Source organism: Haemaphysalis longicornis, unplaced genomic scaffold (assembly GCF_048455015.1).
Source record: "Haemaphysalis longicornis isolate Haplotype H1 unplaced genomic scaffold, Haemaphysalis longicornis Haplotype H1 scaffold_9, whole genome shotgun sequence".
Lineage (NCBI taxonomy): Eukaryota > Metazoa > Arthropoda > Arachnida > Ixodida > Ixodidae > Haemaphysalis > Haemaphysalis longicornis.
This window is the reverse complement of record NW_027526460.1, coordinates 57,666,653-57,691,189: the sequence shown is the minus strand read 5'-3', so window position 1 is coordinate 57,691,189 and position 24,537 is coordinate 57,666,653. Positions and strand designations below refer to the sequence as shown.

The window sequence follows — 24,537 nt, the reverse complement described above, 5'->3', positions numbered from 1 at the left end:
ATTGAAAGCACACCAAGCACAAGAGCGCATGAGGAGCTAAAAAGTGTGGATGTGTTTGCTTTTAAAGCGAAGCTTTAGTGTTCACACTGATCCATCGCGTCTGTAGCGCGAAAGCGCCCTGCAGGAAAGCCAACTTTCTCTGACGATGATGATGAATGATCATGGATGAAACAAATTTGTTAGGCGCGAAATTTCTCAGTAGGTAATGTCCGCAACTTAAATTTTCATTGTCACAAAAAATAACAGGATGTTGCTGAATAGATTCTGACAGTCATCTAGTCGCGCAAAAATTTCAGATAAGTCCCCTTTGAGAGTTGATCGAGGCAGGCCAAATTCATTGTTTAAATCGCGTAAGGACAACTCGCTTTGAGGCGTCGTTTGATTGCATTGTTACAAACAGCGTGAATTCTCATGGTAACTAGCGATTTATTTCCGTGAGCGTCCACTAGCCCCGGTGCTCCGTTGAATTTGTCCAAAAAAGTTTAGTAGTCATTACTAAGGGAAATATATTAAAGCTGAGGCTGAAGGCACTCATAGCATTGTAAGCTCAACGAAATGTTCAAATTTTGCATACTTTCGAGTTATTCTTAGCGGCAAGCCGTAATGCAATATATTCTCGTGGTTTCGCCAAAACAAAACTTGTGACCATAGTTTTGACGTCTTCGGAGCGGCCGACTGAAGCTGGTCTGTAGTTCTTACTCAGTAGGCGCTTAACAAACTGCCCTTCTCACGGATTTCAAGTCTAAGTAGGTGGCTTTCTGCTCCTTCCTTTCTGCGCCTCACATTTATCAAGTTGTATTAACCTTAACAATACTTGCAAGCTGTAGACGATGCTCACTGCGTTTTTGCCCCCCGTGTGCCTGGAAGGAGTAACAATTTTTCTGGCCTATCTGTAGCCGCACATTTGATCATGCATCACTCTGGGCCTGTTTTTTTATATATATGTTTCTTCACTTTTATAGCTTTTCCGTAGGGTGCAATACAAGGTCGCGTCGCTTGTTTTGTTTTCTAACGTAAGCAGTCAGAATTGCCGGATAAAGCGAGCCAACCGTTACTTTTGTATTTTCTTCAGCTATTGAACAACCAAATATACCATACAACTGAAACGCAGAGTCTCTGCAATGTAGGAAGGAATGGCAGTACAGATGAAAACACACAATGTTCGCAATCGAGCCGCGCTGCCGCGGACAGTCAACCGCGTCCCTTCAGTCATCTCGTTATGGTTCCACCATGCTTCAGAGCAAGGCCAACAGCAATGCGTAGAAAAACAGGCGGGCATCACAATGTGAATGCCAAGTAGGAGTAGGTGCTTGCTGTCCGGGAAAGTTCAGTGGAATGCTGGACACGTTATGCCAATGTGGCAGCCAGGCGAGCGCATTCCAGGACGTTCCAGCCGCTACTGTTTACTTTGCTGCGTGGCGTACAGCCTTCTGAAGGTCTCCATTCCGCAGTCATTTTTTACACGTTGCGCGCAGGATTGCGGTAGGCAAACCCACATCCTTCTTAAAGCTATTTCCTTTGCGTCTGTTTAATGTTTTATTTTGCTTCCTCCGGGCTATGAAAAATACGCGTGACATATGGCACACACGAATGTCAATCTCCGTTTGTTTTTTTACTTTTTTTCTGATACCATTGGTTCTCTGCCATCGGTAGCGACCTACGCGACATTGCACAGCGTGCGATTCCATGACAATCTGTCACCGCAGTGGATTGTAGCAACAGTGAGCACTAAAGTAAGCACCCCATTATACGGTAGTTCTGGTAAGAACGCCTCATTTTCATCTTTAATGGTGCCCGCTTGCCAGAATAATGGCCACTTGACAACTGGGTATTGTGGTTACACGCAACGAACAGCGCTCCAGACAACACGGCTTCTGCTGTATAATGCCCACAAACAAATTTTTCTACATAAAACTTCAGCAGTGCAAAAATAGCGCGCAAGTTAATCTTATTATTCAGTGTTACCACAAGGTGTCTCCAATCAATGTGCAGTTAACATCATACAGACGTTTGTTCAACTTTATGCTGGCGAGTGAGCTTTATCTCATAAATGGCTACTAACCACGTGACCGACAATGCTGGTCACCTTCATGTGTTCTTAAATGCCCCACTAGTGAGTTTTTACTGATAAGCAAACAACAATTATCGCTTTTACTTGCAGTTGATGCAAACGTCTCACCTGACGTCCTTCGTCCACGGCACGAATGTTGAGCAGGGACACGGATATGTTGACTGCGACAGGGCGTCCTGGGAAGAAAGTTACACGTTATGATCATCATGGTTTCTTTTATCTGTAACAGCTTATACCTTTCACTTACGACTGTAAACATGCTATCTCTATCATGTAACGCCGGCCAATACTTCTTTTGCCCAGTTTAGGACACCGTTGTATTGTTTAGGCGCTTTAATTGACGAGAAAAACGTATAGAAGACTGAAGACGTGCTATCGTATACATGATACGGCAATCCCCAGAAATCCCTTTTATGATCCACCGCAACTTGCAAAAAGGCATGGCAGAGTAACCAAAATAAATCTAACCAGGAAACCGCGCTGACTTGATTCAGACTAAAAAGAGGCGTCAACAACACACAGGCGCCGACTAACAACTAGTTTGCAATCCTCGCCCTGTTCCTGTGGTTACTTTTGAATCAAACCGACTATGCCCCGGGAATTCTAAATAAATTATTTCCACTAAATTCAATTTCCTCATTATTGTGTTCTCTTCACAACTAAATTTTGTTTAGCAATATTTTGGATGCTGCAACAAGCATTGGTTTAGAAGTTCATTGACATCCGATGCGAAACAAGTATGAAACAAAACATCCCCGGCCTTCTCCACTAACGTGAAACCTGCGGTTGGGCGAAGCATGCAATGTTTAAAGGAGCCATGAAAAGAAAATACAGCTTCGTTTAATTTCACTGCACTGCATGCTGCACGCTCATTTTATTGCAGCGTGCAGCATGCAGTGCAGTATGCAGTGCAGTATTCTAGCGTGTGTTTCGTCTTCTCTTTAGCTGTTTCCCTCTCTTAATGTTCGCTAGTATGATGAATTCTTTAGTATACAGTATGACGCTATGCATGCTGTGCAACATTGCATTTCTGTACCCCCTTCTCAGTCGGATGGCTCCGGAGCACGACTCAAATTATGCCCACGGGAAGCGTGTTTCTCTTCCTCAATCCGTGCGAAAGTAATACTGTTTAGTGCTATTAAAGCGCCGATGGGCTCCATGGTGCGTCCAAAGCAACCTTTTCTCAAACCTAAATGCTGAAACAGATGCAGAAGTAGATTTTTTTACATTAAAACTGATTGGTCCAAAGGAAAAATATTACTTCCAGTGAATGAAACGCCCAAATTTAGCGTTGAGCCAAAGACGGTAATTTACACTATTACAGGACTGAACGACAAACTTCGTTCAGCAGTGCAATTACATTCGAAGCGAATTGCTATACGTTAATAAAACTTGCTGCTGGGCTCGTTGGTTCAAGGTCATCATAACGGAGGTTAGCGCTTCAAGAAACAAGACACACGACAGAAAAACTAACAGGACGGGCGCTACTTCAACTGATTTATTACCAAGCTACGTCTTCTCGTATATACCACAAAAAAACGAGCATGCGCAGCGTGAACCAATCAATACACAACTCCCAAACTATCATCGCAACAAATACATAGGTAACACCAGCCTGTACACTAAGTCATACTACAAAAAAATTCTTCAGTGGAAAAGAGAGCAACGGAAGTATCACTGACACAGTCGTAACCATATTTCTTGATATGAAAAAGCTTCCGGTATTGTTTGGGCTTCTGCCCAAAATTTTGATTTCACTTAGCCGTGCAACACAATCCTTACAGTTCCCGCAATGTGCAGGCAAGTGCACAGTCCCCCCATCCCTTAACGCCAGTTCATGCTCCCGTGCTCGATCATTAATGCACCGCCCTGTCTGGCCGATATAGGCATGCATATTGCGGGAGCTGTAAGGATTGTGTTGCACGGCTAAGTGAAATGAAGATTTTGGGCAGAAGCCACAATGCAAAATCGCGTGAAATACTGGAAGCTTTTTTTTTATATCAAGAAATATGGTAATGACTGTGCCAGTGATACTTCCATTGCTCTCTTTTCCTCTGACGTAGACTTTTTATCTAGTATGACTTTGTGCACAGGCTTGTGTTACCTATGTATTTGTTGCGATGATTGTTTGGGAGTTGTGTATTGAATGGTTCATGCTGCGCGTGCTCGGGTTTTTTTTTTTTTTGTGCTACATATATGCGACGATGTAGCTTGGTAATAAATCAGTTGAAGTAGTACCCGTCCTGTTCGTTTTTCTGTCGTGTGTCTTGTTTCTTGAAGCGCTAACCTCCGTTATGATTACTATACATTAGTTCGCGGGGGAAGTTTGACTGCTTAACTGTTAAGCCAACGAATGGCTCGCGGGAAATTACGCATGCGTTTTTTGCATAATGAATAACAAAGAAACACCGTACCTCCATCCGTGGGCGGCCGCATGACGTCATAGTCGGCTGAGATCAGGTCGCTCAGCTTCACGGGTGGTCTGCAAATAGAGTGCAAAAATTGTTGAATCTGGTCGCAAATGTTAGCGCACGCAAGATAAGCACTCTCCTTATTCAGAGGCGACGTGTAAAGAGCAGATGATGTATTTTTGTCACGTTACTTGTAAAACAAAATTTATCGACTAAAGTGCTGTTATCCTTGGCGCACTGTCATTTCTCTTCGCCCTTTCACCGAGCTTTGAGAGCGAGCCCTTGCCAGCCCCGGCCCTAAAAGCAAGGCACGCCGGATTGGCAGACGCAAAATCGTTAAATGCATTCATGGACCCTGGCCGAGGTACCGATGCCGCTGAGCTGAGGCACCTTGGAAGGGGGACGCATACCTTCATAGTTTTAATGAATACAATAAAACGTGTATTGTATCCTGAAGAAACAACAGCGCAAAAAACGGGACGAGGGAACCCAGTGCCAACAGACGGGCGCTAACCTTTAACTAAATGTTTATTTGAAGAAGCAAAGGTTTATATACATAGGAAAGAGAATTACACCGCATGCAGTCGGGTCACAATGATTCTTTCCTATTGCATCAGAAAGGCTACCTCCTTATCTGCAAGTGCTACAGGCGGGGAACTTAGGGCCCGGTACAAGTGCATTAGTTGCTCTCTCTCTCTCTCTCTCTCTCTCTCTCTCTCTCTCTCTCTCTCTCTCTCTCTCTCTCTCTCTCTCTCTCTCTCTCTCTCTCTCTCTCTCTCTCTCTCTCTCTCTCTCTCTCTCCGGACACACGTGACATCACGTTCACGAGTCATGCGGCACGCGCTATTCTACAAGTTTTACGTTTCCAGTTCACAGTTTCGTGAATTTTCTGAAGCGGGCACATCAACCCCCAAACCTCGCGATTCCTCCGCGCACATTTGTGCCAGGAAGAAAAGAACAAGAAGAACAATGACCAGTACTTTTGTTCCACCGCTGGTAACGTGGAGATGTGGCGGTCAACAAAAAACAGATAGCGTTGTGGTAGCGCACTGGGCTGCTTCTGCGAAGACTCGGGATCACACCCCAACGGATCATTCGTGTTCTTTATTTATTCATTTTTTTAGCGGCGGCCATTTTCGTGACCAGATGGCGATGACGAAATCATCAACCACAACGACGACGGCGAACGCTTTCATGGCACAGGCACTTGAGGGTTTCGTCTTATAAAAATCGTCCCCGTGCGACCGTGTGTCACGCGAAGTTTTGTTAAGTGAAAGCAAATAGCACCACGTGTGCCCACACCTGCGTGGAAGCGGGCTTATTAAAGCGTTTTTTGTTCGCGTGTTCGGAGAGCCAGCTCATTAAAAAGATTACGTAATGGTAGCGTGGAAGTGCTTAGCTGCAATTGGATGCACCTTAACCGGAAGCAGCAAGAAAAACAAAGCCGAAAAAAGTAATTGAAACGATTTCGGTGGAATAACAAAGATGAAAAGAGAAAGCTGGCGTTCTGATAAAATTGCGCAGTTTTTCGGCTGCGCGCTCCGTGATGACGTCTGTCAATGTGGCACAAATGACGAGCTTCTTGCGTGCACGTTGCCTCCTGTTGAACGGCGTGCACGTTGCCTCCTGTTGTCATGTCATGCCAGAGGCATCATCATCACCAGCCTATCTACGCCCGCTGCAGGGCAAAGGCCTCTCCCATTAATCTCCAATTACCACGGTCCTGTGCTAACTGCGAACAATTTATCCCCGCAAACTTCTTGATCTCATCTGCCCATCTAACTTTCTGCCGCGCCCTGCAACGCTTGCCTTCTCTAGGGATCCACTGTTACCCTTAAAGACCAACGGTTATCTTGCGTTCGCATTACATTCCCTACCCACTTCCATTTCTTCTTACTTTTTACTAATATGTCCTTAACACTCGTTTGTTCTCTGACCCACTCCGCTCTCTTCTTGTCCCTTAATGTTACACCTATCATCTTCCACTCCATTGCCCGCTGAGTCGTTCTCAATTTAAGTTGAACCCTTTTAGTGAGCCTCCAAGTTTCTGCACCGCAGGTGAGTACCGGTAAAATGCAGCCGTCATACACTTTCTTCTTCAGGGACAATGGTAGGCTGCCATTCATTATTTGAGAATGCCTGCCGAATGCACTCCACCCCATTCTTATCCTTCGAATTATCTCTGCCTCATGGTTGGGATCCGGGGTCACTACTTGGCCTAAGTAGATATATTCGCTTACCACTCCCATTGCCTCACCACCTATCTCAAACGGCTGTGCACACCCGTCATTACTTTAGTTTTCTGCAAATTAATTTTCAGGCCCACGATTCTACTCTGTTTGTCAAGTGCGGAAAGTATGCTTTGCAATTCGTCCCCCGAGTTACTTAGCAAGGCAATGCCATCAGCAAATCTGAGGTTACTGAGGTATTCTCCTTTAACCCTTACTCCCACCTGTTCCCAATCCAACGTTCTGAATACTTGTAAACATGCTGTGAATAACATTGGAGAGATTGTGTCTCCTTGTCTGACGCCCTTCTTTATAGGTATTTTACTGCTCTCCTTATGGAGGATGATGGTAGCTGTGGGCCCATTGTAGATATTTTCTAGTATTCTTACATAATGCTCATCCACCCCCTGGTTACGTAATGCCTGAATGACTGCTGAGGTTCCGACCGAGTCAAATGTTTCTCATAATCAATGAAGGCTATATATAGGGGTTCAGTATACTCTGCGTACTTCTCTATCACCTGATTGATCGTGTGAATATGGTCCATTGTTGAAGAGCCTTTACGAAACCCTGCTTGTTCTTTAGGTTGGCTGAAACATAAGGTTGCAGAAAATCTGTTACCGATTACCTTGGTAAATACCTTGTAGACGACTGACAGTAAGCTGATCGGCCTGTAATTTCGCAAGTCCTTCATGTCACCTTTCTCAAGGATTAGGATGATGATCGCGTTCTTACAAGATTCCGGTACACTTGCGGTCATTAGGCATTGCGTATACAGGTTTGTCAGTTTTTCAAGTACAATTTCTCCGCCATCCTTCAGGAGGTCTGCTGTTATCTGATCCTCACCAGGTGCTTTGCCCCCTTTCATTTATTTCAAAGCCTTCCTTACTTCTTCGGTCGTTACTGGTGGGACGTCTATCTCCTCTGCACTAATTTCTCGTTCGGCATTATCCTGGATGTCCCGGCTACTGTACAGATCGCTATAGAACTCCTCGGCTACTGTGACTATTTTATCCCTATTTGTGATGACATTGCCTTCCTTGTCTTTAATTGCATACATCTGATTTTTCCCCACGTCAAGACGCCTTTTCACTGCTTTCAGGCTACCTTCGTTCTTTACAGCGTATTCGATCCTCTCCATATTATACTTCCGTATGTCAGCGGCCTTACACGCTTATTGATTAAGCCAGAGGCAAGCTTAATTAAAATTGTTTATTCCGCGGCGAGCTGAGACACATAACGACGTCAGAGCAAACAGAGTTGTAAAAAAATTACATTTGGATTGGACTGGGAAAACTTAAGGCCTGCGAATAAAGTCCAATTGCTATGTCTTCATGGCTAGGCCCGAGTCATCACCGCAGATTCAGCCAATCCGGCTAGCGGCACCTTCCCGCTCCCCGTGGCCGGGTCACCGGGGTCCCCCTGCCTGGCCAGTGCCACGATGGCTCGCTGGACAACCTTCAGTTGCAAATCTTGATATTCAGTCCACACCACCTCCTCGAAGGCAGGCGGCATCCGTGCTTTTGATTCGTCCGGGTACGCCTTTTCATATAACATGCACTCATCATCATCATCATCATCATCACCACCAGCCTATCTACGCCCACTGCAGGGCAAAGGCCTCTCCCATTATTCTCCAATTATCTCGGTCCTGTGCCAACTGTGACCAATTTATCCCCGCAAACTTCTTGATCTCATCTGCCCATCTAACTTTCTGCCACCCCCTGCAACGCTTGCCTTCTCTAGGGATCCACTCTGTTACCCTTAATGACCATACCCTTAATAACATGCACTGAGCAGACTGGCAAATACTACCACACACACACTAGGCAGCGACCATTACATTATTGAACTCGCCCTTCCCTCTAACTTACCAGCCCCCTAAATCTAAACAACCCTCAATTACGAACTGGCAGGCGTTCCGCCAGGACAGCCGAAAAATCTCTGCCCCTCTTCCGCGGATCCCGACGCCCTGGAATAATGGCTTAGGGCACTACTTACCACCCGCACCAAACATGAACACCCTGTAGACTCCGCTACCCCATCCCCATATGTTGACTCCTGCATGCAACACCTATAGGAAGCTTACTGCGGCATAGAAAAGCGCTGGAGGCAGCAGAAGCACAATCGTACCCTCAAAAGTAAACTAGCTGGTCTCCAATTGGACAAGGAGCAACACGCACAAACCCTCGCCCGCACCAACTGGAACCCGCTGTGTGACTCCCCCAACGGAACGCTTTCTACTAAATGCACTTGGGCCATTCTACATCACCTCCTCAATCCGAAAACTCCAAACACCACACCAACGGTCGGGTACAGCAACTGATGTACTCCCTCAATAAGGACCTCGACACACTTCTTAGCACACTTAAACAGCTCTATATCCCCCCTGCTCCAGACCTACCTGAGCAGCCTGAATACACTGGCCCAACCAATGAACTCGATGCCTCCATCACTTTCGAAGAAGTGAAAACTGCGTTGCTCACACTCCGTCGCCATACTGCTCCCTGAACGGATGGGATCACAAATACACTCTTCCGCCATCTTGACGACCTCACCATTGACCACCTCACTACCGTACTCAACACACACTGGCACAACCATACTCTCCGCAGTAGCTGTACCCACTGCGATATAACACTTATCTCCAAACCTAATAAACCTCTGGGCATCTTGCACCTCCGTTTAATCTCTTTGACCCCTTGTCCCGGCAAATTATTGGAACATGCCAGAATCACTCACTACCTTGAATACAACATTTCCCCCCAAATATGCTAGGATTGAAACCGCATCTTTCAACCCAGGAAACAGGTCCACCACAACATTCTACACCACCACCCTACACGTGACAATGCGGCCATTCTCTCTTTAGATCTGCGCAAAGCATTTGATAACATTTCCCCCACCGCCATTTTACGTCAACTCACTTCACTCGGCCTCGGCCCCAACACCTACACCTATATCCGGAACTTTCTCTCCCCCCATACGGCAACGATACGCCTGGGCACCCTGTAGTCCCCCCTTTCCCTGTGCCAGCCCGCGGCTCACCCCAAGGGGCTGTCCTATCACCTCATTTTAGATGCAACACATCTCATGCTCGCCCCTCTGTCCTTCCTGCGTCTGTCCGGCGTTGTCCGCACAGCTGCGCCTCTCCTCCTCTCCTCTCTCCGATAGCGAACACTCTCTCCCAAACAGCTGCGGGTTGGCGCAGCGCACTCTCACTCCGTTGCTAGGCGCCGGTGGGCGGCGCTGCGCGCGCTCGCATGTGCAGTACCCTCTCTCTCCGCGCTCTCCTCTCCTTCGGGCGCTGAGAATATAAAGCGGCATGCCGCGCTCCGACGGTCTCAGTCGACGGTCGTCCGCGTTACGCTTGCACTCTCTCGCAGTACTCGACGATTGCTTGATGAAATCGTTGAGACCCTAACTCTGCACTTTACGGACCACAAGGCACTCATTCTCGTCTGCAATAAAGACCGTACCTGAGCATACGTGTACTGCATGTGCATTGAATGGAGAAAATGGAAAATTACGCCCACCTCCCCTTCGCGTGAGAATCGCTGCTATAAGCGTAATCAATACGATGGAAAACACCAATGGAACAAATGTAGCGCAGCAGAAACACAAGGGACGAAAGATTACACACGGAAGAGCGCTCACTTCCAACTGATTCTTTATTCACAAGACGACAAATATATATGCTTAGCCTAAGCAGAAACAAAAAAGACGTAGGAAACAAAAACTAAACAACAAAAAATACTGACAAAGAAAGATCGAGTACACCCAACACGTGCCAAACATCTTCACAATCACAGTGGCCCGCCGCGTATGGCATTACATTGCAGAAAATGTAATTCACGGTCAGATAACGCAACCGACGGTTTGCCGACACAGTCGTTTTTTCCCGCGCAATCTGAGCTGCCTCACTGATTAAGCGCCACAGTTGTTGAGATAATCAAGGACAAGCAAGCGCGCTTGTCCTTGCTTATCTTGTCCCACCTGAACTCGGTCGCGATTTCTTCTTTCTTTTGTCTATTTCATTCTGGCTAACTCAGAGGCAGCCTGTTTGAGGGCGTTGCTTTACGGTGCTCGCGGAGGCGCCGTCACGTAGTATTTTTCATATTTCGCGGGTTTCCTTTACCAGTCAGAATAAATGTGTACGCAATTAGTTCATCGCTGAAAATAACGCAGTTAGATACCCCTCGTGGTTACCTGCAAGTGCCTCATTGACACTTTAGGGATTAGGACAGTATTTCTCAAGTTAGGTAATTACAATTAGTTAAGTTTCATTAAAGAAAAAAATACTGTCCACTTGTTCACAGTAGTGCAAACATTATGCACCTGGTTTCCTTCGAGTTAGGCCCTTACTCTTTTTTTTAAATCCTGGTGCATGATAGCTGGGACCCCCTGTATATACATATACATATACATACATACATACATATATACATACATACATACATACATACATATATATATATATATATATATAGGAATGCAAATTCTCGTAATTCAAGGCGTCTGCAGTTGTACCATTAGCGTACTTCTGTACGTGCTGGGCACCAGGTATGTTGTTATGGGAAGCAAAATGATTGCATCCTGTCACTCAGTGTGACTTTAGAGCAGTCACCCCTGCTGCAAGTGTCGATATACTGCCACCCTGGTCTTCAGCCAATGCAGGCACTTCTGGCGCCCTACTTCAGTGGGACTTCGGAAAATCAGAAACTTAGTACGTTGCGAAATCAGTTTTCGTGCAATACGATCCTATAAAAGAGCACTAATGTGTCTCACTGCTGCAGTATTGTTATAGCGAGCACCAAACGCGTGGCGTCCCCAAATGAGTGGCTCTCTAAAGCTACACCACCGTGCACACGGCGCTGCTGCACAGCACAATCCAACGTCTTCTGCTAGCTCTGCTATCGCATTATCTCGCCGAACAACGAACCGTTCCGTCCCACTTCTGTTCTGGGCTCCAGGGCGCTTCGAAGAACCGGCGCGTCAGCCCGTGCGTACGAATCTTCAGCCGCTATTTACCCACTGACCCGGGCAGTGCTCTTTCGGCGACGCCAGCGGTATTTCCGGGCAGGCCGCATTTAGCGCTGTCCCGCCGCGGTACGCGACAGTCGCGGTCGGAAGAAGAGATGCGTTACGCAAAGGAGACGCCGCAGGAGGGAGGGACGTTGGCCGTGCTCGCGGTCCATAGTGCAAGGCGTCTTTCTCTGAAGCCGAACGCCAGGAGCCAACGGAAAGCAACATCTGTCAACATCACCAAGGGGTCTTCACCCCGCGGTCTATCTTTGCAGCGGCATCCCCCCTGCGCGGTTTTCCGCTTTACTCTGGAGCAATCGACTGGCCCTGCACTGAGGAGGCCGGATGTTGTTTTGGAGCGGAAATTCCAGAGCATGAGTTGGCCCTTTCTCTAGCTGCCCACAAAAGCCAGAACACTATTGTAATACTACATGGTACAAGGACAACAATTAAATATTCCTTCCTTCTTCACATTGACCAATAGAGATTTTTAGCTGACCATTTTTTACGGTCCGCTCCGGTACCGCTAATCCACTCAGCGAAACCGGAGCTATGGTCATACCGTAGCCAATGCCGTTCGCGGCCAAGCGCGCCACGCATGCGCAATGGCGCTCCCGCTCACTATCAGAGCGGACCGTGAAAAACGGTCAGCTAAAACTCGCTAATCCTAGCTGATCTCCTTTGGCGTCTAGCGCGGCCTCTGGGTGAATTTAGAGATATACATGAATGTAAACCTAAAAACAGTTTCCCGCATCCGCAGTAACGATACCGCTTTCCTCAACCTCTCTGCGCGTGGAGCTGGAACACTCACCCGACAGAGGGACCCTCCGCATTATTTTGTTCGGCGCGTAAACTACCGAAGAACTTAAATCACCACATTTGGTGGCTCCGCCGTTACAAATAAGATCAAAAATGCTGCAATTTAATACATTGCGATTCAAAACTTCCCATGAAAACAAATATGTATAGTTCGTAACGTGCTGAATCTAGCTAAAAAAATTCCCCGCATTTCCCCGAGGGGAAGAATGTGAAAGTGCGAATGCGCGAGTTGAATTTGCGCGGTTCGGTAATGTTCGCGAAAGAGAGATCACACACACACACACACACAACTACAAAGAAAGAAAGATGCATTTATTCACAGACACCTATTTGTGTTGTCGTTGTACTTGATTGCTAGAGCGGATCTCAGCTGTGAAATTTCGTGTCAGTACTCCTTTAAGCGGGTGCATTAGCCCTTCTCACGCCCGATTCCTGGCCAATCGCCCACGTGGGTATGTGCCATGTCAGCGGCCAGGCAGCGCGCGCCCATCTCCCCCCGTTGCCAAGGAAGACGAGGAGCGCGCGCACCCGCAGCTGTTGCTATGCGGACGGCGGCGGACGCTTCAGGCTCGCTTAAGAAGTGCATTCGCACTTAAAAGTGCGCCGGTCAATTTTACATAGCTGGTATGATTGAGAATAAAACCGTCTTAGCAAGCATCTGTTACCAGTTCCTTGCTGAGCACAACGAACCCGAAGACGGGTGCTGACAAAACTTTTTTTTTTGTTTTAAAGATGCGGCTTGTACTCCATTATGAATCCACGCTGAAGGGGACTCAACGCAACGTGTCTCACCCATTCGACAGGCAACGTGGGTTTCCTTTTTTTTTGCCTTCGTCGCGCTAAATAACCAGCATTTAAAGTGATTAACGCAATTGGCATCGCGACACTATGCAAAAACCCGGATGCTATGGTTGCCACAAGCCGGGAGGCGGTAAAATAAAAGAAAGTTGACTCGAAGGTTATTCATTACCCTAGAAGTAGTCTAATCCGTTTCAAGGGCAACGAAGCTGGGAGGAGACATTCATTTCTATCCAGCCAAATTCTTTGTTGTTTTATAACCTCCGCAATAAAGCAGCAAAAGAGTCCTATATAGTCTCGTTGTCCTACATAGATTTCATCTCAGGAGCAACGAGTGCAGCGAGAAAGCTGTTTTTTACGCGAAGCATACGTTGGCGACGCCTTCATGTTTTTTTTTTCTTTCTAATGGGTCCTTGAAACCACTGTTTCATTTTTAATTTTTGAAGCCGATTTCCGATTACGGTGCACGCCCCGTTAGAAAGAATGGAAATAAATAAATATTTATTCCGCGAAGTGTTCAGAAACACGAGGCATCCTAAGTGATCCACTTCGCCGACCACTTGCACTGGTGGTTCATTCTTTGCCCGTCGAGTTGCTTCTCTCGTCCCTCTGCCGGGTTATCTTTCTCTCCCGACTTCTTATCCCGTCTCTTCGTTGCAGGAAGGCTCTTGCCCAAAGCGCCCACCGCCAATATTTCGCAATAAAAGCTCCAGTCTAACTCCCATTCTAGTGTAGAAAAACCGACCTACGCACTCTAAATCCCGTGTAGCCGGCTAAAGCCCGTACTCTACAGCCCGTACTCTACAGCCCGTACTCTACAGCCCGTACTCTACAGCCCGTACTCGGGAGCTCGTACTCGGGAGCTCGTACTCTGATTCTGTAATTTATTTGTTTGTTTGATTGATTGATTGATTGATTGATTGATTGATTGATTGATTGATTGATTGATCGATTGATCGATTGATCGATTGATCGATTGATTGATTGTTATGCCCCTACTGTTTATTTTATATTATTAATCTGTATTATGATGCTAGATCGACTTTGTACTGTTTTGAAGGTCGTGTCAAGCCATGCTGAAGGTCCGCCTTACACCTCTGTAAAATTTGCCATTTTTTTCTTCTATTTTGCGTGCACGTGTTGTCTATAATTTATCACGCTCAGGTGAGTTTGCCAAAACAACTTTTTGTGTCTATTCTGCTTGGCATTTGCAAAACCGCACTATTTGTTAATAAATAAAATAAAGCTAATAATCAAATGCTTGGAACTTAATACCCCGAAGTTAGTACTCTGAAGACTATAATCTGAAGTCCACACGCAAGAATACACTCTGAAGCCGTACCCTGAAGCACGTGCGCGTACTCCCATACTCAGAAGATGGCGTGGAGGAAAGAAAGCTTTTTTTTCCTCCATGCCTGAAGGTCACTATGAAGGCTAGGCCAGTGCTGCATACCCACAGAGTAAAGCATGCTTGCAGACGTGCATTCGACAACGCTTTACGATCAGGAATTTATGCATGCCTTACGCGAACACGTCAGAACAACATGAAAGATTTATTTAAACCCGCCTTACGCAAATTAACCTGTGAGGCGTACTTGCCCACCGAAAATAAATCTGCATTATATCTTCTCATATATTTTAAATTTGATTTAAGACGTCTTGACAAACTCGTAACCCAATCCGAGACGCCAGATACCAGTTCCTAAGGGCTAAACGCATCATCCTTCTTTCAATGCCTATTTTGGAGGACAAACTTTTTTCTTCCCAGAGGTTTAGTCGGACCTTAAAGGGGCCATGCAGACAAAATGCAAGTTTGGTTCATTCAAAAGATTGCCTCATTAGAATCAAGCTGACACCACTTTTAACGTAAGCTTCGCTCAAATAAGCTATATAATGGGGAAAAAAAGGGAACGGCCATGCGACCCACTAGCTCATTTCCCACAACAGAACCTACGATACCAGTTGGTACGGTATGGTACGATACCATACCAGCCAGCTCTGCGAATGGCGGAGGCCAGCGAAAGCAAAGGAAAATTAGGCAGAGCTTATAAGCTTGCCGAACGAGCTGTTTGCGCTTAAATTCAGGGCACATTCTTTTAATAGCACCAAGAACGGTAGGACAAACAGTAGAAGTTACCAAAGCACACGTATACATAGAAGCACCGATGCGTTGGTACTGCGCGCACTGTGCTTGGTTTAGATGCACAGCACTGTGGGGCTTCGGGGTTGTCTCAGACGACACTGGCCGATTGACGCAAGCGACGGTGTTTTACGTGACCATATTTGTCGAGTGGGCACCATGTTTCACGAAACGATTATTTTCTCAATGAAGAAAAACAAGCCATGTTATAATACGGTCACAAACAAACCAGAGGCAAAGAACGGCTTGCCGCGCTGTGGTGGCGCCATCTAGGTTGACTAACAATAGAGAGTTTTAGTATAGCGGAAAGCACCACTTTAGCGCGCCCATAGCGTTAGCGGCCACGCTAACCGTCGCGTAACGAGGCGCTATCCGTTTGCGATTGCGGCCCGCAAACTTAACGCCACAGCTAAAACGCTAAACTAAAACTCTCTAGTAAATAAGTCTCCCCTCCACACCAAGTTTAGCGGAAAGACCTGTTCTTATGATGTCATTGCAAACGCCGTTCAAACACGCGTTTTGGTGCGAGAATCAAAATTTTGGCTTGAATTGATTAATTTCGCAGGGAATAAAGCATAGTTTGCTTCCGGACAAGCACTGGGGGCATTATAGAATACGAAATCTTTCGAATAAAACACACTTGTATTATGTCTTCATGGCCCCTTTAAGGTTTTCCCACAAAGTAGCACCAGAAGTACCCATTGAATGAACACATATTCAGTGACGGGGGTCCTTCATCGCTTCAAACTGTTCCCGAATGCCGCAAACCCTACTGAAAGCACGCCTGATTAATCCTGAAACAACCAATACATATTACTAGGTACCAAGAACTTGTCCTAAGTAATAACATTCATCGGCTTCCAGTATTTCAATATTTCGGCTGCACGGCTGACAACGGCTAAGATTCCTCGATGAAAGTTATGCATAGCGAATGCAGCATGCTATCTGCGCACTGACAGAACATGCGTTGTCATCAGAAAACCTCAAGTGCTTGAAATATTTCCTATTCCCTGACATCTATGACTTATCCTAATCAAGAAATACTGCCAAATTCAGTGTCCATAATTTGGCAGCGTCCATAATTTGGGTGAAGCCATATTTCCTCTTTGACATGCTGGCCAACTTGCAGTAAACTAGACAATTAGGAGGGAACATCATTCCCGTGAGCTATTAGTACACTACCTCTAAGAGTGTAATGAAGTTTACTCCACTTCTTTCTTTTGAAATGTTTCCACAAGTGCTTGGTTAGCTCCATCGCTAGTTTGAAACTTATAAAACAAGACAAAACACTTCGCTTTCGCAGTACATGGTTCCCTGGTTGGATGAGAGACTGGTTTGGCACGTTGAAACAGACTGCTGGCGTCCACGATCCCGAATCTAAACTTTGCGATAAGTGCTTCTCTGTAATTCTTATCGTTGTTTTCTACACTGTTAATTTCTCGCCCAGTGGGTGAGGGACTTCCCTTGATTACCCCCCCCCCCCCACCCCTGAAGGCCCGACTGCAGCTCGGCATCTTGTTCTATACTTTTAAGCTCTTTTTTCGGGTTTTACAATTTTGTTAAAATCAGGTTAGGGGGAAGAGCAGGAGTTAATTTTTTCTGTGGTGAATGACGAAACATTTTCAAATGGGTCTTCTTCAAAATTTTAAATTTTATTTTTGTTTAAGGTAAGTGTTATTACCACCGTTAAATATCCCGCTGGCTATGCGCCAGTCATCATCGTCATTATGTAGTTTTCCCGTGTCATTAAAGTGATCGTCCCCGCTAAGGACAGCCATGGCCGAGGTGTTCCTTGCGCCGTTCTTCCGCTACATTTCGGTGCCGAAACCCGGGAAGACGACCGCACGCGGAGAAGGAGACCACCGACGTCCCCTCCGGCGTAAGGTTCGCAGAACCCCTTTGACTTCTGTTTACGCTGCTCAGCCCCGCCCTCAGCCGGAGGTCAGCATGGCTGCCCTGACCACCTAGTGACGACCGACCGAATGCGCACCATTGATAAGCTGCGCCGGCAGCAGTGTATCCTCCGCGGCGCTGGTACCCGACTGCTCAAGGCAGCGACGGATCTTCTGGAAGCCGCCTCGCCGCATCCGCCTGAAATTCAAGCGGTCATTGATCTGCTCGAGAGCAATGACGCGGTACTGTACGAGACAGAAAGAAAATAATCGAGCTTCTGGACCATGATGAAGTTGAGCGAGATTACATTGACGCATCGGCTTACCGAGGAACCATACATCGTGCCATCAACGGCCTGCGCTCGGCCTTACACTCTCGAAAGGCTCCCGGCAGGAGAGTCACTATCAACGGCACTGCAGGCAAGCCAAATTACCCTTGACCATCGTGTACAATGGTGCTCACCCAGCAACCCATACAGACGACCCCCCTCACTGCGGCTCACGTCTACCAACCTCGGCAGTAGTCCTACCGAATCTGCAGGTTTCGACTTTCAACGGTGAGCCACGTGGGTGCAACGGGTTTCGGTGCAGTTTCGAGGCAACGGACCACGGCCACCCGAACGTTCCAGATATTGAAAACGTGGAAGCCAGCTGCGAGGTAGCCTCGCGCGTCCCAGCGAAAGACAAGCGTGAAGAGCACGAGGCTACGTCTGCCACAGAGAAGGAAGACTCAGCGATTCCTGTCCAAGTAGACGACGCAACACGTGTAATGAAGGACGTGAAAGAAAACATGCAGCCTACGCAACGTGGTTTCGAGTGCATCTTTGTTCAAGACGCCATGAAAGGGCGAGTCCTTACCGGAACCTCTTAAGACCTGACAAGCTCAAACCGACGAAGTAGTTGAAGAGGTTGCAATCATGAACAAATCCCAGTCACTCTGTCGAACTGAAATTGGAAAAGCAGAAGAAACCTTGCTGTTCACTTCTGCTCATTGCCAAGAAACAGCGACATGTGCTCAAGAAGCAGCACAGCCGTATTGTGCCCTGACACCTATCAAGAAAATGCGCTCGCCAGGAACGGCAGTTACAGAAGATAAAACTGAAGGAGAGGACAAAACTGGTCTAAGAACACCGTTCGATGCCAAGTCATTCCAGGTTGCCCGCCGTCATCTTCAGGGAAATTGCAGCCAGACTGAAGCGCATGAAGTCTTTCGGGAAGCAGAGCGGAGAGTTCGGTTGACGTGCGCGTCACGGTGTCGGCGCCTGGCTGCCCTGAAATCGGCAAGACGGTGCAAGCACCGCTGGAGACGAAAAGAGACAGCGTTTGCCGACAGCTTTACAAGGATTGACCTCCTGAAACAAAACAAAACGTTACGGTTGTGGACCTATTCTTTATCCTCTAGGAACTACCTCGCGGGCCATGGAAAATGTTAGATCCCCAGCCAAGTACGCGCGGCGCCGTAGTACAGAAGTTTCAGTGTTGCGAAGCTCCAAGAACACTCCAAAGAACTGTACGCGCATGTTCAAGCTGCGCCGCGGCGCAGGGGTTTGATACGCGTCAAAGCGAGACATCAGTGGATAGTGATAAAAGCCCGCCTGACGCTCAAGCTTCCGGATTAACTGTGAGACTTTCTGTGCATCATGCGTAAAGACACGTACTTGAGGACCATGCTGGAATTGGCCGATACGCGGTCGCGGTGCAAGGTGGTGTGCGGTACAGCGCTTGTACAGCGCCGGACACGAATGTTGCGCGCGCGGGAGGATGTTAAATCTCCCGCTGGCTATGCGCCAGTCATCATCGTCATCATGTAGTTTTCCCTTGTCATTAAAGTGATCGTCCCCGCTAAGGGCAGCCATAGCCGAGGTCTTCCCTGCGTCGTTCTTCCGCTACAACCACCTTTAACATATTAGGGACGGATCACCTTAGGACCTCACAATCTCCGTCCGCATCCGTGCGCATAGCATTTACAATCGCAAAAAATCCGACAGGCACCGGCAGGATTCCAGCCTGTGTCTGATAGATCAGACAGGGTTAGTGACAGTCGTCTTACCCACTGGGCTACGAGCGTGAGTTAGTACCTGAGAGTCAAACGGCTTACTCTCTCGCTTGTAACGGTGCGGAGTACAACAGGACCTCCCAATGTCCGTCCCCGTCCATCTGTGCGCACACCACCATCAAGCGATTTAGGGAAAAATCAAGGTGCAACTCAGGGCTCAAATCGAATGACGGTCGGGGCCCAAATCGAATGTCACTCGGGGCGCAACTTACATGTCAGTTCGAGTCCCCGTACTCCGCACCCTCGCCATCATTCACGGAGTGGATATGCTGCCATTTTTTGAATACTAAATATTTAAAATACACGCCAGACCGCACGAATGAGGTAGTAACCTCACACGATCTTTACGTTCTGGACAAAAATTTTTTTGTGCCCCGACTGAAGGCCCACTAGACTTGTAACAATGGATAGCATCAGTGTAGCAGTCAGTGTGTTGTAGGCGGACGTGGAAACGTCCAGACATTTTCTAATATATCTGAAGCCACGTTTTGATTGTAGTGCTCAAGCATGCGGAAGAAAAACCCAACTTTCAAGCACGTTTTTGTGGTGTTTCACTGAAGTAACAGCGATTTTTAACACGAAAGTGTTTTATTCCGGGATGCACGAATATTTCACATAACTCATATCCGCCACGGAAATGGCGCCAGTACAACGAAGCAAGCGGCCTGTAAAGGATGCACCCCTGCACTCAAGGTCTTCTTGCGTAGAAGCAACCTTTAGTACTAAAGAGTTCGTTATACTTGGGGTTGTTCGTTTTCGGGTTGTATATTTTAACACAAAAGTGTTTTATGCGGGGATACACTAAGATTTCACTGCCATCATATCCGTCACTATAATGACGTCAATACACCTTTGCCGAAGTGACCCGCCAGCAGGACGTCGCTCGCCAAGCACACCCACAAGGCAGCCGCTGACACGCAAATCATGCTCACCTGCAGATTTCGCTGCACATTTCACTTTCGTGTTTTACCGATTGCTATGACAGAGGAACTAAACACAGTTTTTCAATTATAAAACAAGCAGCAGGGGTTCCAAATGCGTTCGACATTAGGAATTACAGACAAGCTTTACGCCTGCCTTCTATTTCCAATAAAGAAGTTTTTTCGGGCTTTTGAGTCCATTTTGTAACTGGAAACATGCTCTTTACACGCAAAACTTATGTGAGAAATGGGATTTGAATTGACATTTATAAAGGCCGTTTATAATACACCCCAGCACGCTTCCCACGAGCCCAGATGGCATGATCAATTAGTTTGTTGTTGTAGGCTTTAAGCTTGCACTCTTTCCTTAACAATAGGAACTTGGCCGAGGGCCAAGTACGGGAAAGGGTTGCAAATTATTTACCAAACCCCAGATTATATCTCTTCCAGAAATAATACTAAAACCAAACTGGTGACAGGGCTTTCCTCCCTCTACCGCCAGCATGCAGGTCGCACGGACCCCCAGTTTAGTTTAGGTGAAGATGTCAGGAACGCGCATACATCTTGAAAAGACGAAGTGAAGCTGGAGCTGCCTCACGCCAAATGCCGAGAAAGAAATGTTTCCGGCTATTCCGCTCTTAACTGCTTAGAATAACGCAGCGAGCAGACAGTACTGGAGCGGTGCCCAGTTTGAAGTATGAGCTTCGAATGAAGAGAAAATGCGCGTGGAATTAGAGCATCGCTGCTAGCTTGGAACGCACAGGAGGAAAGCCACGTGTAACAACCTTCGAGGTTGGCCTTGCTGCAGCCAGGACGATTTAAGGTTCACTATCCCTCCGCTAAACATTGTGACAGGACCTGCGCAGTGACTGTACCGGCTACTCTGCAGAAGCTCTCTTCAGGTATGTCTTACGTGTCCTTCGCGTGCATTGGGCAAGCACACGTGGCCGCCGCGCGGTAAAAATTACGTGCCGCCAAGGCGCAAATTGGAGGTAAGTTAAGAGAGGCCTTGGAGACGGACGCCTAGCTAAACAAAGAATCTCCAGACGTCTATGACGCACTTGTTTGGGTCCGGTGAACCAAGCCTTGACGTCGAGTGAGGGGGAGCTCAAATTGACGATGCGCACCTCTTGTCCACAATACGTAGCCTGATCGCACGCTAAGCAGTAGAGAGAGTAAGAGAAAGCGCGGTATCAATTTTGGTGGAACGAAACTTATGCCCGGTTTCTCCAGAAAAGGCTGTTTTCCGGTGGACGGCTAACAACCTGCGTTTAATAATTTGAAAGAATGATAATGAAAAAATATATTTTGAGGTATTGCTTGCACGTTTTTAGGCTGTCGTCTACCTACATCTGAATGCGGTATTTCAATTTTTATTCAGGAATGTCATCGGAAACTAAGTACTCAAAGGTGGTTAGCAGTGCGATTGGAAACGCCACCCTACAGCGGCGACCCCTAGCGACGTGTATTTCGGTTGTCTTTTTTTTTTTTAGCTTAAGACGGAGTGATACTCGCGTATTAGAACCTTTCTTGACGTCTATAAATGCTTCCTGCAGGCATGCACTTGTCTTGTCTGGTTGCACTCTGCAAACCATGATGTCGTTTGAGTACTAGGGGAAAGATCTCGGAAGGATACAAGGCTGCAGGCTAACAGCCACCAGGTGATGTTAAAAATGGCGCAGCCGCAACTCCAGCTGAGCAAAACGTGATGCGAAGCATTTGTGGTTTCCCACTAAGAAGACACCATTAATCATAGATCCGGTAGACGCCCGATGAGAACAAGACCTTGCCGCAGGCGCTACACAAGGTTAATGAAGCTCCCGACGTGGCGGTCTTCCACAGCGTAGGGTCACGCAACCGCTCTGGCAGCCCGCTGCTGCTCTCCCACTCATCGAAGGTACACCAAACAGTATCCCGCTCACGCGGCGTTTGGCGGCTCTTCCTCTGCGTAGGGTGTTCATTACTCGTTCTTGTGTGGCGGCGCGGGCGTCAGAAGTTTAGGTAGCATAAGGCCTATTCGCAAGGCGCACAGACGGTGGCGCCGCGCGGTGGCAGGAGGAGAAATCACTCCATGGAGGATCGGCGAGCGACGGAAACGTCGGAGCCCGCACGCCCGCTCGCTGGCCGGCAGCGTATTATCACGGGGATTTTGACGCCGTTTCACATGATAACAAGCACAGCATTCACCCGATGCATGTCATGTTCTAAAAGGTCTCGTGCTTCATACACCGCGTGCAAGAGATTGCGACGCACTGCACGAAAACTAGGAACCTAAACACGAACCGAACACAGTGCGCATGGTGTGTATGTTGATGTTTTAGTCCCTCGTCTTTGTGCAATGCTTTTAAATCCTTGCAATTATATACCAACTCGTCTAAGCAACAACTTTGCTGTTGCAGGGCGCACGCCTTCAGTTTCCGTCGCCTTTACTTGACGTTTGTATGCATATGACAAGTTTGATCCAGGTCGCCGATATGACCGTCGCCCTAATCGTGCAAGGCACGATAACAATTCCCGGCTATAATATTATTTTCTTCGTGCCCATGTTCTTACATATCAAAGCAAGGGTGTGAGAGCGCAGGCATGACACATTTTACTAGTGAGATGTTACGCTGAACCATAACCTGTTTTCAAAATCTACCGTTGTTGACCGTTTCTTTGATTTGCGCATCGTGCGTTGTGCGGACGCGTTGTCAGATCATGGCTCATATTAACAAAGCTGTTTGCACGACCGACACCGCGAGGGAGTTTTTAATTTGGGGACACCTGGCCCTCACCTCACATTTCACAGACAACAGGCTTGCCCAGGTGCGCTAGTTTAGAACCAGCATATCACAATTAATTATTTACGTGCGAAGAGCTTTGTGTTTCTTCCTTGGGTGCTCTCGTTTCAGGGAGCCGCTTCTAGCAATGCAGAAAACATTAGGTGATAGTAAGAAAGCAGCTCAAGCTGGTTTGCAGGTTAACATTCTGCATAAAAGCTTCAAGCGTTTTATCAGCTCTAATCTGGAGCCACAAAATTGTTTGGATGGTTTGGGTGGGTTTTTTTTTTTTTTTTTTTTTTTTGTAAGCAGCATCCAACGTTCTACTAATATGCCTCTTATCAAAATATTGCTTTTAGTAGGGAGCAATGCTACCAAGACTGCCATGGCGTCGACCGCTCGGTATTGTTTTAAACAAAAAGAAAATGTCACGTTTACGTAGTTTGATTGGAAACGTTTATATCTTTGCCTTCGCTGGTGGTAAAATAGACCTAGTAGGAAACTATTATTGTTCACGCTGGCCAGGCCATTGACTTGCAGGTTCTGCACGGAGCGACACAACGTACTTGCGAGCTGTATACTATGAAAATGCCTTACACAGGCAGGATTTGTCAAGTAATTGGGCGGTAATAAAACGCTTAGTAAGAGCGCGTACTCTGATAAGTCTGAACCGCTAATGAGCCAACTCTACTAATTGTTGTGGTGGCTAGTGAACCAGCGATATTTTCAGGCAGAAATGTAACTTTGTAGCGTCATATATCGAGCGCTGGCAGCCCTACCGCCGCAGCAAGCGACGTGAGCGGCTTTTGCCATATCTCTTCACCTTCGCTTGTGGGGCGAAATGTTCCTCTTTAGTTCTAACGTGGCGCGTAATATCTTAGTGAAGGACAGCCATTAAAATCTGGCGTCACCGCCACCTAACTACGTTAAAAAGCAGAGCTAACCCCTTTGCTTTCAACGCGCCCACAAGCGGCGGTCCGTGGAGGGAGCACCCGATCCTCCTTAGGACAGCCATCTTGGATCGCTTTGCGCGCCTCCTATAGGGCGTGCCCCTTGCGAATAGGACAGCCTTGGCGCACTTACGTTTGAGCTTTTCGACTTCGATTTCGGAGAGCAGCTTCTTTGGCAAGTCAGCGGGAGTAGAGTTTCTCGAAAGACGTGGTGACGCTAAGGCTCTCCGCGCAACTCTGCTTCTTTCAGAAGTGCTCCTCTATACGAAGCACGCGACGTCACTACACGTAGCCGGAGAGGAGTTCACGCTCCACACGTATGCATGGAAGCGTAGACGGGAGGATGTGCGTCATGGTTTACATCACTACGATCCGACGAGAAGCATCGGCACTCCCTCCTTTGGTGCTTCGCAAAAAATGTTCGAAACAGGGAAAGGGTGGTGAAATCGTGGTGGAATTACGGTC

The 24,537-nt window shown here is 47.3% G+C and overlaps 1 protein-coding gene across 1 annotated transcript in view; it reads right to left on the bottom strand.

Annotated features, from left to right (window-relative positions):
* Window positions 1-24,537, bottom strand: part of LOC144152751 (glycine receptor subunit alpha-2-like) — a 55,488-nt gene that overhangs the window by 14,567 nt on the left and 16,384 nt on the right. The window contains exons 2-3 of the mRNA XM_077684176.1: window positions 4,486-4,553; window positions 2,180-2,247 (exon numbers count right to left, since the gene is read on the bottom strand). Of these exons, the coding sequence (XP_077540302.1) occupies window positions 2,180-2,247; window positions 4,486-4,553 (136 nt within the window). The remainder of the gene's footprint in view (window positions 1-2,179; window positions 2,248-4,485; window positions 4,554-24,537) is intronic.